We start from the raw sequence: 16,715 nt of genomic DNA, 5'->3' as shown, positions 1-16,715 counted from the left end.
AATTTATGAGACAGAGCAGAGTAAAATCTTATATATGGAATCCAAACAAATCTCTCAACTGGCTCTCATATTTAGGACTAACCGAGTTAATTTTTATAAGAAGTCAATAGCTTATGCATGGGCACTACCTCTAGTTCTAAATACTCTCTTCAGTCATTATTATAAGCTTCAAATAACTTCATAGATAACAAACAAGTAGTTCAAATTGGTTTAAAGCAATAAATACATTAGAAATATAGTTTTGGTTCTAAATATGCTTTTATAATAAATAAGAAAAAGAATGAAATAGAATATATGGGAAAATTTGACAAGAGGGTATGACAAAGAAGATAAAATAAATAATTAAGGACAAAATTGATAAAAAAAAAAAGAAGAAGCATTAAATCTTTAGACAAACCCCAAAGTAAACCTTATAAAATGTACTACACTCTCTTCAAATTTGAAGCTTATAAATAGAACGAGAAGGAATATAAGATTTGTACTACGAATTAGATCTTATATCTAGGACCAAAAGTAGTAGTATAATTAGATATGGATATAAATGGCGTTGGGTTGCATTTGTGTTAATTCTTTGACATGTTTATATTATTGATAATTATATCGGTGAGCTGGCACATGACTGGAATATTAATATTGGTTATGCTTAGATGTTGGCTAATGAAAGTGCTAATTTGGTTGGCTAAACAGGGGCACAATTTTAAGAGGGTCATTTTTTCGTCTTTTACTTAACTCCTAAACGTAATACTAAAAATATACAAGAATATAAGATGGACAGTGGAAAGAAAACCAAATAAAGTTCTGTTTTGTTCAGGATTTAAAGTATGTAAGTTACCTGTAAGTGAAGTTCTCAACATTAAAGACATAGCTTCTGAAACTGAAACGATGGGTAAGTAGACAACGCTGCGAATTGCAAAGCCCCATGTGGACCAGAAATGGATAGAGCTGCAGATATTTAATACACACACACCCCATTAGAGATCTCTCCTCTGAATTTCTGTCAGTCTGTGTCTTGTCTTGAAATTGGAATGGAAGAGGGAAAAGCAAGAACATGTGTCACTGGTGGGACTGGCTTTATTGCTTGTTGGATTATCAAGAGACTTCTTGAGGATTGTTATTCTGTTAATGCCACTATTACATCTTCCTCAGGTACATTTCACTCCTGTCCTTATATTTCAATCATATCAAATCACTCTAGTGTGGGATTTGTCTTGTAGTTCTTCATGCAAAACCTTATGTCTACTTTTTTTCAATGTAAGTGTCTGATATCCATTACTATTGGTTGAAATTTGAGCATTGTTGGGCCAACTGGGTTGTATAGATGGTTGGAGAAAAATGGAGGGGAGGAGACATTTTAATAAGCTGGAATTAAAGAAAATGAACAAATGGTGTTGAAAATTTTTTTTAATATAGAGAAGATGTAACTGGGATGGGGAAGCAGAATTTTAAGTCGAATTCATCCAAATCTCCCCTTCCCCAACCAAAAAAGAGTTGGGGTCATTTTTTCATCAACAAGATTCAAACTTTCGATCTTACTTGAGGGAAATCGTGTTCCTTTCATCCAACCCAACCATCATTGACCGGCTACTTGTGCAAAATCTTTATGTCTGAGTGATACGAACCAAATATCAGCTTTATGCAGGTTGATGATTTCCTTTTCCATTGGAGGAGACACGAAAGGTATGACCTTCCTCACAAACCTGCCAGGTGCATGTCAGAAACTTCAACTCCTGAAGGCAGACTTAACTGAACCAGAAAGCTTCAAGGAAGCCATTAAAGGGTGTATTGGGGTATTCCATGTGGCAACTCCAATGGATTTTGAGGAAAAGGAAGAAGATGAAGAGATAGTGACCAAAAGATCCATTAATGGAGCACTGGGAATTATGAAGGCATGCCTCACTTCAAACACTGTCCAGAAACTTGTTTATACTTCAGGTGGTTCTGCTGTTTCTTACAATGGCATTAAAGAAGATGATGATGAAATAGTGATGGGCGAGATTTTCTGGGGGATGTGGATTATCTCAGAACTTCAAAACCATTTGGATGGTCTTATGCAATTTCTAAGACATTGGCAGAGAAAGCTGTGCTTGAATCTGGAAAAGAAAATGGTTTAGATGTTGTCACTGTGATTCCTCCTTTTGTTATTGGACCTTTCATTTGTCCTAAGCTTCCTGGCTCGGTTCGCTCACCACTCTATTTGCTATTTGGTATGTGCAACAAATTTTGCAATGAATTTAATTATTGATATTTTTCTCACCCCAATTTTTGTACAATTATCTTATATTTGGTGACTGTGAGTTAGATTTAAATATTATCAAACTCCATTACCAATAATTTGACTAAGATACTCTTCCCCTCAAAAGCCCAAGGGTATGTTTAGCTCAATGAGAGGAAGGGGAGGGGAGGGATTTTAATGAAGGGAAGGGGAGGAAAAAAGAGTTGAAAGATTTTAATATTATCTTGTTTGGATTTATAAAAAAGAGGGGAGGGGAGGGAAAAATATTTTAATATGGACAATTTTACTCTTATTTTATTTAAGATACGAGTATAATGGTCACAATATAATAAAATATGAACAAAATAGTCACAACATGACAAAATATGAACATAATGGTCACAATATGGTAAAATATTGCCCTTTTCCTCAAAATCCTCCCAATTTTGGAGAGAAGGTTGAGGAAAAAAATTTTTCCCTCCCCTCCTAAAATTTATGTGTTACCAAACAAGAGAAAATGATTAAAATCCCTCCCCTTCCCTCCCATCCCTCCCAAATCTCTCATACCAAACACACCCTAAATAATTATTTTGCATGTGTTAAAGAAGTTATTTAAATTAATTATTTATAAGAAACATATGTAATTTTTTTAAATTACTCCTTTAGTCTTGCCTATTGAAAAACCGGACATGATAAAGAGTCTTTTACTAAGTATACTAATTAAGATAATTTGAAAAATAAATTATAAATCTGACAGATAAAATAAATTAGGATTTCACATTTAAAGATCAAAACAAACATTTTTATTAGTTTCTACGTATATTCAGGATTAGAGGAGTAACTTTTTTTTTTGTTTTATAAGATTCAAACCCAATATTGCTTATTAAGAAGGAACCTAATTATCATTTTTTCCCCCCAAAAGATCAATTTTTTGAATTCAGTCTTCTTTTTTTGCTGTCTTTGTGCATGATTATTATGGTAAACCCAAGTGACGCAGGTGAGAGGGGCCCAAGTACGTAGAAACACCTATGATACATAGAGCCGGTAATATGGGTTGGATCTACGGGTTGAACCCGCCAAAAAAGGTGGGTTAGGGTTGGCTTTTGGCCAACCTACCACCACCTGAAAAATATGAGCCCGCACCGTCACAACTTAAGCCCGCAGCAGGTCAGCCTGTGGGTTGGTGGGTTTAACTTGCCAGCCTGCCTAATTTTTTTAATTTTTTTTATATATATTAAAATATCAAGAGGTGGGCTAGAAAGGTAGGAAAAATTTATGTTTGAACTTGTGTTTTATCATGTTTGGAGTTTGAACTTTGGACAATTGTATATTTTGTGTTTTAATGTATTGTAATTTGTTTGAATGCTTGGAATACTTTAAATCATTTTAGATTTTTTTTTAATTTTTGATTATTTATGAGAAAAAATTTAAGAAAAAAAAAATCCTGGAGGGTTGGCAGGTTGACCTACCAACCCACCTTGGCGGGTTAGGGTTGGCAGAATACCAACTCGCCAGAAAGTAGGCCTTTTGAGCCCAACCCAAATAACCCGCAGTCTATCACGGGCCAATCCACAACCCACGGGTTGGCCCGTTTTACCAGCCCTAATGATGCATGTGCACGTAATTGAATGTTGCAAGCAAAAATTAGGGTTAAAGGTGTCAATCCTTATTTATACTTTCTTCAAAAATTTTATTTAGGTCCATGTGGTTTTCTTCACCTTTCTCAACATCAGTCCTTCTGTGCTTATGGTCTACTAACTACGGCTGATATGGATGTTGCTAAGCAACATGTAAATTGTTATAAAATACACAATAAAAGGGTTTTTAAAAAATAAAATGATAGAATAAAATTTATCTATTTTTAATGTAAAAATAAAAATTAGGGTTAAAGTGTGAATCCACCCATGAAATATTTTATCATGGGCATCAAACCCTGTAAACTTTTGTTTGGGAAACAAAAAATATATGAATTTTTTTAAAATGATCCAAAAATTACAAAACTATTAAGACAATTAACATGATCATTGAGCAAATATATAAGTCACAAAATGATGCAAAAATACATATACATTTTTTCACAGATATGGAGAACTTTATGTATACTTTTGCAACATTTTAAAAAAAATTTATGTATTTTTGCAATTTTTTTGGTTCACATATTTGTTAAACAATCAACATATATAACTTAAAGATTGTGACGTTTTTGCACAATTTTCAAAACTTTATATGTATATTTATATCCAAAAAAATTTTATCGTGTCTGATTCCCCTAGCAAAATACTTCATAGATTCGTACTTGAACCTTAAAAATTATTAATATTCATAACCACACAAAATTAGAATTTGGATTGATTTTAATTTTATTTACATCTATGTGGCAAAATTCATGCAAGCAAATTCTAAGTGATGCTAATTAAGGGTCATATCATCAACTGCTAACATTTTCCCCCTTACAAATTAACAAATTATAAGTACAAAAATTGACACCTTTAATTGAAGAACTATAAGAATCCAGTAAAAAAGAAAAAGTTACAAGAATCTAATTAAAAATAAACTAAAGTTATAGGTGCTGCATGTTAATCTTCCCTATCTTTTACTATTAAGTCTAATTAGATTTATATTAGAAAAAGCCCTAGGAGGTAATTTTTAATAACCTATTTAACCCTTGTTTGTTTTGTCAAAAAACCTATTTAAGCTATTTGTCTCACTAAGGACTGTCTGAATAGAAACCAAATCATAGTTTCAAAAGTATTTTTACAGTTTATGAAATAAATATGTGGAAGAATTTATTTCGTTTTGCAGAAAAGTGCTTTTTAAAAGCATTTTTTAGAGTTACCAAACACCTTTTTAATCTAATCCCAAGTCTAGTTCCTATTTCAGCTATCATGTTGTAATTGTCATCCTTGACTCAGTTACTGCCCTTTGTTTATCTTTCATTCTCAAATAATATAAATATGTAATTGTCATATTACAAAAGTCAATTTGGCTTAAATATACGAACAGAAGAAAATCGAGGCACATCCAGACATAGGCTTCCCCTTCACAAAGAAGATAATTAATTCTCCATCTTCTATGTCCCAAAATGACCATCGTATATTTATTTTTCAGAAAATAAAAAATAATTTTTAAATAGAAATTATAAAGATATAATAAAATCATACATAAAATATAAATTAAAAATATTATCATCACCTTATTATTATTTTTATTTGTGCTGCTTCTCTCCCACTTTCTATTAACAGAACAATTGAGGGCCCAGGAGACAATTGGTGACTACAAGGAAAGAAATAAAAATTTTCTTACACAAAATAAGATGCATCATGCTTGCTATTTTGGTGTAATATATGTGGTATTAATAATCTAAATGTGCACATTATCAACAAAAATGAAAATAAATATTTCTGTTATAAATAAAGAAGAAATATAGAAAAGAATTATACAAAGGAAGGGAGGATCAACAAGAGAGAGTATTTCTCATTCAATTCAAAAGTGTTCAATACATTATATATGGCTTCTATTTATAGGCACATCTTTACACTTTTGATAAAATCTACAGATTACATAATAATAGAAGATAATTGTGGGATATAGAGATAATAAGGGATATTAGAGATTATAAGAGACATGGGAGATAATGCGAGATATATAGATATCCACGAAGATATTATTATATTCATAGCATTTTCAATATAGTTTATAATTCAAAAATTGTCACATGCATCCTCGATCCCATTACTAAAAATTTGGTATGAACAGGGTTTTTATTGTTTATTTTATTTTATAATTGTGTGCATTTTCTCTTAATTATCCAAGTGATATTTGAACAGTTCAAAACTCATTTATTTTATTTTTATATTTCAAGTTGAAATATTTGTTATACTTATAATTGTGGAATTATATGATTTTCCATTTTGCATCATTTAATGTAAAAATCTCATTATCAATAAGTGTTAATATGAATGAAATAGAATTTATCCTTTTGAAGTATCGAATTCGCAAATGTTTTTAAAAGGCTGATCCTTAATTTGGACCGACAATAATTGAATTTGACCTAATTAAATAGTCATATAAAAAAGTATTAAAAGTTAATTAAAATAAGAAAATATAAACTATTCACAAAAATATCTGCACATCATGGAATTTATTTTCTTCTAATTGAGAGGCGCATAAGATTCAGTTGCATTGATGCTAAAATAAAATTCCACGTTGAAACTTTCACGGCATGTCCTTATGGCGGAAACAAGAAAGGTGAGATCAGACTGAGTCTTACTCTTAATAGGTCAGGTTTATTTTATAATAAATTGATTTGAGTTTAACATGTGGCTTGTTATAGATTTATCTTTCAGCTTAAGCTTGTTCTATACAAAAGCTTAACCTAGCTTAAAGCCTGTTTAAAAGCTTGTGTTTTTAAAATTTTTAAATTACATAATAAAAAATACACACAAACAAAAAATATATACTACATAATAATTATTTTGTAATCTTATATTTTATTTAAATTTTAATGTCATTGATACTATTTTAAATCTTAATAAGGATATTATTAAAAACTAGTTATAATTATATGTTAAGATTTGGAACAAGACTATGTCAAAGTAAAATTAAGGCAAATAAATAGGGAGAAAAATTATTAATTTTACAATAAACATAGTAGGTATCATAATTTGATTAAAATAATACATAAGTTAATTAATTTATCACTTATTCCCCTTCATTTTAACTATCTTTTTAATACAAAATTTTTGGTTGCTATTTTATCTATATTTTTAGAATTTAAAGATCACATTATTTATTGACATTATTATTTTAAACTATATTCTTATTTTCACTTGAATTTCAAAATTTAAGGAATCATTAACTATGTATATACAAGAAAAAAGATCAAAAGAGCACATTAAAATAATAACATTAACTAATTTCTTTTATAATATTACAACTTTAAATTTATTACAGGTCCAAGCTAGCTTAACAAGCTTAATAGGTTTTTCAAATAGTCTAGATTTGGCTTATCAAACTAAATATGCCTTTAAACAAGCATGAAAAAAAAACCATGCCAAATGCAAATCAAGTCATAGGCTATTTTTTCCACTCTCATGTTCAAAGCCAAATTTAAATTTTAAAAGAAATCAGCAGCGTATAAAGTTTAAATTTAAAGTTTTAAACCCTTCAAGCTAATACAGACCTTGTTGACCTTAGATTCCATTGAAATTTTTTTGCCTTTCCCACAATTGTTTTTCCATCCAAGTTTTCATTTTTTTCCCTTTCTTGGCTCCTTACAAAATCAAAACCCCTTCAAATGGGAAGAGAGCTATTGGTCAAGGATTTCGTCACTAATTTTAATAGCGGAATTCACAACAAATTAACGACAAAATTGTATTCTAGTCTTAAATATACATACACCCATATATATACATACATATATACATATACACACACGGAAGATTCCTTGTCGTGGGCAGCAAGCATAAGTAATCATCAGTGACGTCATCTCCATGTGTATTTTCTCCAACCCTGGCAACAAGTCATATCCAAATTAATGTAAATTAGAATTAGATGAATAAAGTCACAATCTTCGATATAATTTAAATATGGGATGGTCTTGGTACCCGTATACCTTCTAGATTCTTGACCAAGTTAGAGCAACATTTAGATTATCTTATGTTATTTTCGGCTAACCTTATACTACCTCCCTTCTTTATAAAAATCAGATAATTAACTGATAGATATTAAAAAAATTAATTAAATTAATTATTATAATAAATTAATATTGTCGTTTCTAAGCTACCCTATCAATTATTTGCATTGAAATTAGAGTTTTTTTTTTAATGAAAACTCTTTAACAGATGTAATTACTATGAGGATTGTTTGAAAGCAAAATAGATAAATATTAAAGACAAAATAAATTATAATTTTATATTTAAAACCAAATAAAATCTCTAACTAATTTTTATATTAAGGTTCAAAGGTAGTATTTGGTAATTAGTAGAGATATGAAAAATTAATTAAATCAGGTGACAAATGGGTGTTAGTTTTTCTAAACTACCCAATTTAATTATGTCCCCTCATTAGGAGCTTCTATGACCAATTGGGATATTTTGAGAAAAAAGATAAAATTAGGAGACAAAATAAATTGATGTTTTATATTTAAAATCAAATATAATCCTAAACTAATTTTTATATTAAGTAGTAAAGGTGATATACATATATATTTCTATTTATAAGTCACTTTCAATATGTTTTACAAAAATAAAAAGAAAAACTTTAAACTTCGTTAATTTTGCATTAAAATTCAATAACTTTTTAACTTTATTTTTATTTACTATATATTATATTATACAAAAACAAAATCAATATAATAATAAATAAAGGGTAAAATTATGCTCCCTTCGATCTTTATTATAAACTTCAAATAACTAACTTAGATATAAGGGAATAATTATTTAAAATTATTTAAAAATAATAGATAAGTTAGAAATATATTTTTTATTTATATCCTTATAATAAATGAGAAAAAAGAAGAAAAAGAATGTGTGGAAAAATATAATAAGAGAAAAATAATTAAAGGCAATATTAGAAAATCTACATTAAATGTTAAGATAAACTCAAATTGAAGGTTATAAAATGAACGACACCCTTTCTTAAATTTGAAGTTTATAAATAGGATCGAAGGGAGTACATTTATATGAAAAGTTTCTCTATTTGCCTATAAATAAGTATGTTTTATGAAATGCAAGGTATTAATGTGCTAATAATTTCAATATATTCTGTTTTAATTAAATTTAATGGGATCAGAATTCCTAGTATGCATCCTATTAAAGTATACTATATATTAAAGATGGAGTATATTTTTACGTATTGCACAAAATTTATAAATATATATCTGGCAAGAAAAATTTGCAAAATATGATTTATTGAAAATTAAAATTGATACTTTGTCCACTTAGGTAATTTTTCCTAAGTTGTTACATCAAATAATGTTGGTAAAAACTTATTAAGTTTTTAAATTTATATACTTAATGCTGGCAAAAAAAATTTACATACTTAATATTTTATTACATTAAACAAAAACAGACAGTACAGATTTATACGGATTTATACGCACACAAATTCTAAAGTGAATTGTACGGATGCAATGTACGTAGGTAATTGTATGGGTATTGCTAAATATTACCGACTAATTAATTTGAATAAATTAAAAAAACAAATTAAGTTGTTTTTATTAAAATATTTTTGCTAATTAAATTAAAAAGACTACTTAAAAAATATATAAATATAAAAAATAAAATAAATTAAAATTTTATATTTAAAATTAAAATAAAAATCAAATAAGTTTTTACGTCAAAGAGAGCAGATAATTATAGATATAAAATTGGGCAAACCTCTCAGAATGATCAAGCAATTCATGATTGATGATAATTTCCTACGATACCAATCTCATAATAATTCCCTAGCAAAAAGAGAATAAAGTTGCATCCTCCTACCAAACCAGTGGTGGTTTTCTTTAGACTCGAATTCCTTTCTGTATAAAACTTTAAATATCTTTTTAACCCTAGATTTACGAAGGCCATTGTCGATTTGTCGGTAATCCCAGAATCCCACCACGAAAGAAACAGGTTTTGTTACGGTAAATCGTTCCCTTCGCTTCGTTCTTCCTTCATCTGAAGCAGTGCCTACTTTGATCTGTTGCTTTCGAGCGAATCGTCAATGATTTGCTTAAAACTGTGCTCGTGTCCTGCTTCGGAGTGAATAGCAAAAGTCTGGGATTTTTTTAGTTAAAATAAAATCAGGGTTTTCTTATTCGTGATTATGCATAGATCTGGAGCTACGATGGCTTGGAACGTTTTCAAGTTCTGCACTGCTTTGCGAGGGCTTGGCTCGATCATGATCCTCTTGGTTCTTGGTGTTGTGGGGGTCAGTTATTATGCTGTCGTTTTTACTACTTATGGCCCTGCTCTGTCCGCTGGGTGGCCTGATTCTGTCATTGCCATGGCGGTGTTGATCTTGTTTCATTGTTTGGTAAGTTTTCAGTGCTGACTATTTTCGCGCTGGGGATTATGAGGTTATTTCAGGATTTTGTTTGTTAGGTGTTAAATTTCTTTTCTTGTTTGGGAAATTATGAAGTGCATTCAGATTCTCTGAAGGCGTTAGCCAATTGTTGAAATTCGGCTTGTCCAAAATAGTAAATGTTTGGGAACTAAGGTTATGATCCTTTGACAAAGGTCAAGGGGTTTGAATGTATGGTCTTCGTAATACACTTGAAAAATTTGAAAACTAGATTTTTTGGGTGTTAGGACAGAATTTTTAAGGAATGAGTTTTGCTGAGTAGAGGATTTTCATTTAAGGTCATGATTGAAATCTTTTAGTTCGAAGACTAATAGAGCATGTTCTTTGTGAGCGTATAATGAAATGATATTATTGGTTGAAATTCAATTGCTGCAGTTGGTTATGCTATTGTGGAGTTACTTTGCTACTGTCCTTACGGATCCCGGATGTGTGCCTCCTAATTGGAGGCCTGCTATTGATGAGGAGAGAGGAGAAGCTGACCCATTAAACGGATCAGAATTTAGTAATGTGCCGTCAGATCCTTCAAGTCAACGAATCCGGTTCTGCAGGAAGTGCAATCAACTTAAACCACCTCGATGTCATCATTGTTCAGTTTGTGAGTCTTGCTGTAAACTTTTACAGTTTGTTCTGTACTGAGAATAGGTGAGATAACTTTGATATCTATTGGTTTGGTGCTAGGCGGACGATGCGTGCTGAAGATGGATCACCACTGTGTTTGGGTAGTTAACTGTGTTGGTGCTCTAAACTACAAGTATTTTCTTCTGTTCCTGGTATGGGAACCCTAATAGATTTTGTATTTTGTGTCAATTCAGATGAGTAGCTATGATTTCATACCTGCATTGATCATATTGTGTCTTCAACTTTTTGTAAGACTGAGGCATTAATCATGCGATTTCCGCTTTCAAGTAAAACACTCGTTGCTGTTATGTACATGACACCTTTATCATAATAGTTCTGGTTCTTACATAGAAAATGAAATTTATTTCATTATTTGTGACAATAAGGAGTGGGTAACTTGGAATAGACTTAACTGATTTGCTAGCGTTATGGCTTAGGTAGTTATGCACTAGATTTTGTGGGAGACCATAAGTTGCAGTTTTATACTTTCCATTTCCTAGTCTGTAGATCACAATCTTTTATGGTTTCCATCTTATCCTAGGAGGGATATTGTTGTCACTTCTTTCTTATGTGCAAAAAGGGATATGCCTCCTATAACCTCAAGACTTTGAATGAAAAACTGCTGCTTCTTCTTCTTCTTCTTCTTTTCTTTTTTTCTGTCTAGGTTGCGAAAGAACTATTTAGATAAATGTTGATACGGATAATGTTATTGAGTATCATAAGGTGTGACCAGTATCCAAATACGTATAAAAAATTGTGAATGAAATTTAATGAGCCTGCATGTTTTACTTTGTTGTTTTGTATGTAATGGTTGTGTATTTGTTTCCTTTATTTGTTGCTGCCTACAGAAAAATCGTTTCAGTGGTGACTTTATTCTATTTGATCTTTGTGCAGTTCTACACATTTCTTGAGACAACTCTTGTGACAGTATCATTGTTGCCAAACTTCATTGCATTCTTTAGTGATGGAGAAATTCCCGGGACACCTAGCACACTCGCAACAACTTTTCTTGCTTTTGGTGAGGTTTTGAACCACTGCTTGATTCAATCGTTAGTTTCTACTGTGAATTTCTGTAACGTTGTTGAATTACGTACAGTTTTGAACCTGGCATTTGCATTGAGCGTTTTTGGATTTCTTATTATGCACGTGTCTTTGGTGTCTGCTAATACAACGACTATTGAGGTAATATATATGTATTTTTTGCATTTATTTCTTTTGTCCTTTATCTATCAAAAACAAAGTTCTGAATTTGATCTGTTTTCTTTCGACTTTCTTTGTTTTCCATGGTTGGAAACGCTTCAAGCTTACATTGTCTTTCTCTATGAGTAACCGTTATATTTATGGCAGTTTGAGCTATGGTTATCAAGAGAAACTAAAACAAATTGGGTTTAGTTGATCACACCTTTTAGGTTCATTTCACTTGATAATTGTATTATGATGCGTCAAATGGAAATCTAAAACTTCAAATGATTATGCGATTTTTCCTTTGTTGAAAATCTTTCAACATTAAAAATGTGATTTACTTCTTTTTGCTCCTCCTTGAAGTTGGAATGGCTTGGATAGTGTTTGTGACTTTGATTTTGTTGGGATTTTCTTTGCTTTTTACCAGGCATATGAGAAGAAAACAACTCCAAAATGGCGTTATGACCTTGGTCGTAGAAAAAATTTTGAACAGGTGTGTATGTTACTGTATTAAGATCTTTAATATCTATTTTTCTTCTTAGCTGTTAACATGCCTACTGCTTTCATTGCTTGTTTATTAGATGGAAGGAAAAGTTGAGAGGAAAGAATACTAGGAAAGAAAAACAACTTTCCCTTTGTTTAGATAAGGAGGGAAAATGGGGAGAAAAATAATAGGCGGGACCTGCTCCCCCCCCCCCCAAAAAAAAAGAAAGATAAAATCTCCTTGAGGGAAATGTTTATTCCCATGTTGCCCTTGCGCTCTGCCTCGAGTCTTGACCATCCTTCCTGCATACCCAGTCACCTCTCTTCCTCCTTTCTCTTCAACAGTGCCCTTGACTTTGCATTCCTTGTTTGTCTTCCACAGAATTCCACATTTTCCTGCGAATCTACCATGAAGGGGAGGTCTCAGTCCTCTCTCTCTTTCTCTCTCTCTCTCTCTCTCTCTGTGTCTGTCTCTGTGTTTCACAAGAGCTTGATAATGGAACTACAAGAAAGTATCCCACTAGAAGTGAGAACAGAGAAACGTAAAACTGCGAGCTTTGAAGAAGACATGAGAAGGAGGAGAAACAGAGAAAGGGATGGGGATCTCGTGATATAAAAAGGAAGCTAAGAATGAGTAGTGTTGAAATTCCAAAAGAGAAAGTGTAATAAAAAGTTGTGTTTAGAGAGAGAGAGATAGAGAGAGGAATTTACAAATAGAAGCAGCAGAAGAAAGAGAAGAAGAGGAATGAAGGAATTCTTCAAATTATTGTATTCTACTTTACAAAATTATTCATTTTGATTTTTAAATAGAAAAGTAGAAAAATATATTTTTGTCAAATTATTTGATTTTGAAATAGAAGAGGTTAAAAACATTTCTTTGTCAAATAACTTGGTTTTAAATGGCGTTAATTTTAATATGATTTTTCCCTTCGATTTATTTTGATGAATAATGACATGACATAATATATCCTCACATATGGGTATTATCGTCATTGTGACATTTGTCTTCTTTCTTTCCTCTATATTTTATCCTCTTCATCCAATCACAATGAGTGATAACATTGTTGCTCCACTTTTCTCTTCTTTCTATTTTCTTTCTTTTCAACTTTTCTCTCCATTCAAACAGATTGTCAATCTTCTTATAAAATGGCCTCAACACAATGAAGAACACATTAGCACTGACGGCTCACGATCTAAAAATTAATGTCAATTTCACTTGGGCACATTATTTTTGAGAGACTGTGGAATATAGATCTTCTGTTTGAGGTTTTCTTCTGTTCTAGCATTGAAGTTATTGAAAATAATTTTTTCAGATCTGGTTGTCTTGACATATAAATTGGAACTGATTTAAATTTATAAATTGTGTAGGGTTGGCCTCATAATCATGTTTTTTTTGGAGTCATTAACCTTTATATCTATTTTCTTAAATAAAGTGATTGCAAACTGCATTAAGTTTGGAGGTTTGGCCAATAGCTATTATTTATGCATTGCTTCAGTCTACAAATGGTTTATCGGACAAACTGCGTGTATCATCCACCTGAAATTTGGCTAATTGGACTGACGGAGTTGTAACAATCCTCCCATCATTTGACAAGCTTGGATGTTTAACCTGGATATTTAGCCCATCGTCAAGCATTTTATAAACTCTAACCACATGCTGGAAAAGGAAAATGCTGCATGGCCAGAGGGCATTTCTTTTGGTTACACTAATGCAGGCAATCAGCATTTTACTTAGTTTTGTATGTTAGCTCAATGTCAATAATGTAATTTTGTTCCATTAGTTGTGTTGACATCATGTCTGCCCCTTAGTCTCATATCACCTAATGTTACCATCTACCACCAAATCTGTTAACTAGTCTGGAAAGTAAACAAGATAAAAGAACAGACATGCAGGAGGAGGAGGAGGAAGAAAGAGGTCCAAGTTCATAACATTAAGCAGAACTACATTATTCTCTTGACCTATTTGTCTCAGTCAACGGTTATGGTTAGACATAAGAAGGAAAAAAATATTCACAAGAACCAAATTTCGAAACTATTTATTCCTAAGAACCAAATTCAAGTATTTAATACTCAGACTACAAAAATCTACGAGTATCTGTTCATTTATCACTTGAGGTCCTTAGGAACAGATTCTGAATTTGGTCCTTGTGAATAGTTTTTTCATAATAATATGCTTCAGTGATCGATTCAAAAAAAAAAAAAAAAAAAGACATGCAGCTATGAAGTCATTGGCTCAATATAAGAAGCATGGATATTGGAATGAACAAGGACGCGAAACTATGCAGACACAAGAACATGACAAAATATCAGTTGGAAGTATTGGTGCTTCATATGCCTGACATATTTGTTTTCTCATACCCTACATCCGTAGTTAGGATGCATCTGCTCTTGTTGATTTACGGGAACAGGGAAACGTTGTCAGTGCAACTGCTATGACCTGGGATTTATATTATCCGCACATAGCATATTCCTAGTGGTTCTCTGTGGCACTAAATGCTACCATGTGTAAAATTGTTGGGACTTGCTGATTTCATTACTTGTTATTGAATTTGTTACAGGTCTTTGGGATGGACAAGCAATACTGGCTTATACCTGCTTACTCTGAAGAAGATAAAAGAAGGATGCCAGTGCTTCAAGGTCTTGAGTATCCATCCAAACCCGACTTTGATTCCCAAGAATACTGACAGCTACTGATGGAACATCAGGAAAACCTGTAATTTCCTTGTAAAATAATACAACATACGAGGAGTCTCCGGGTATCCATCTTACTTTCGGCCTCTAACTGAATCCTAAGCAAGTGACTAATCTGAGCTCCCTTGCAAATCATTCCCCTGTGGCACTTGGTATGGCTAAACTTTCAGAGGAGCCCTCCTGGTGTTTAGAGAGATGAGAGTTTAAGCTTAGGGGAGATCTTATATGCAGTTTGGTAAGTGTTTGATGTTAAGCTTTTCAATAAATCTATAACACGAGGAAGATATAGTTCAAAGAAGTAAGATGGATGAAAGTCCATCATGTGTTACATTTTTTATTGAAATAGCCTAACATCTCACACTTGCTGAACTGTGTCTCACCCTTGTCCTGATTGGGATTATTGATGCTTTTATGAGGCTATGCAGGATCAGGGAGTGTATGATAAGAAATGCAATTCAATTTTTTTCCCCTTTTCTTTTCATCTGGTCACATACTGATGTTGCCTGAATTGATTGATCACTTTGATATTTGATCTATGCTTTGCACAGTTGTGGTTTGAGTTCCTTATTGTACAAATATCCATTTCACATGTCAGTGATTGTTGTGTAACTTGAGACGGGTGCCCATGTTTGTGTTTTTTCCCCCTCCTTGTTTCCCAGCTAGTTCTAACAATGAGATGACTAGTGGAAAGCATCAATTATCAACAGGAGATTATTGAGTGATTGATTAATGTCCAGTGAGTGGGGGTTGATTCTCTTGTGTGCAAAATGAAGTATATTTTATTACTGAATTTATGTCGATCAAAATATTGTTGGCGGTGATGTTAATTTTTTGGGGAAAATAATATTTCAGTCCCCACTGGTCACACCTCTTTGGAGTTAGATTCGTATAGTTTAAACGGTGTCATTAAAAACAATGAAAAGAATAACGGGCAAGACGATGAAAATTGATTGCCAACAAGGACAAGACACAGGTATATATCAAAATGGGTATAGAAGGTTAAATTAGAGTATGTATCTATATATATATATATATATATGTATAATATAGATGCAAAATGTTTATAATTTATAAATGAATTTATAGGGGTTCGAAGTGATTTTAATATTTTGGCTTTACTTCTGTGTTTGGTCAACGAAACTGGGGTGAACAGGGCAATCATTGTGAATTACCATTTCTCATTTCTGTATTCACAAGGACAAAACATAATGCTAACTAATGTATCCTCTGGGTAGGTAGTGGGTTAGATTTAGAATGTGTTTTTCCGGTCATAAATATAAGACTCTTATATATATCAGTATAAAAGCCTTATATTTATGATTGAATGAGTAATATTTTAATTCATTTTATTTTTTATATTTATTAATTTTTCAAACTTAATTTATTTAACTTATAAACTAATATATAATTTAATAGTAATAAGGGTATCTGAAAGAGATTATATACCGATTTTGTTGGAACTGAA

At 31.6% G+C, this 16,715-nt stretch overlaps 1 protein-coding gene and 1 pseudogene across 2 annotated transcripts; both read left to right on the top strand.

The window, feature by feature from the left end:
* The first annotated feature begins 1,025 nt into the window (after positions 1 to 1,025).
* Positions 1,026 to 2,242, top strand: LOC114713650 (vestitone reductase-like; annotated as a pseudogene).
* A 7,460-nt stretch (positions 2,243 to 9,702) lies between these two features.
* On the top strand, positions 9,703 to 15,864 carry LOC114713663 (probable protein S-acyltransferase 14). Of its 2 annotated transcripts, XM_028898329.1 has the most exons (8): positions 9,703 to 9,836; positions 10,027 to 10,228; positions 10,652 to 10,871; positions 10,955 to 11,046; positions 11,789 to 11,912; positions 11,991 to 12,076; positions 12,504 to 12,569; positions 15,118 to 15,864. In XM_028898329.1, exons 2-8 carry the CDS (start codon positions 10,040 to 10,042, stop codon positions 15,241 to 15,243), a joined length of 903 nt encoding a protein of 300 aa, XP_028754162.1. In that variant the 5' UTR covers positions 9,703 to 9,836; positions 10,027 to 10,039; the 3' UTR covers positions 15,244 to 15,864. The 2 variants fall into 2 exon arrangements, with proteins under 2 accessions (XP_028754162.1, XP_028754160.1); XM_028898327.1 differs by having other exon boundaries at positions 9,703 to 10,228.
* Positions 15,865 to 16,715: the final 851 nt, after the last annotated feature.

This window comes from Neltuma alba, unplaced genomic scaffold, assembly GCF_004799145.2.
Source record: "Neltuma alba isolate B1F8T4 unplaced genomic scaffold, ASM479914v2 tig00011443_pilon, whole genome shotgun sequence".
Lineage (NCBI taxonomy): Eukaryota > Viridiplantae > Streptophyta > Magnoliopsida > Fabales > Fabaceae > Neltuma > Neltuma alba.
The sequence above is the reverse complement of the archived record's forward strand: the minus strand, read 5'-3'. Positions and strand labels throughout refer to the sequence as shown.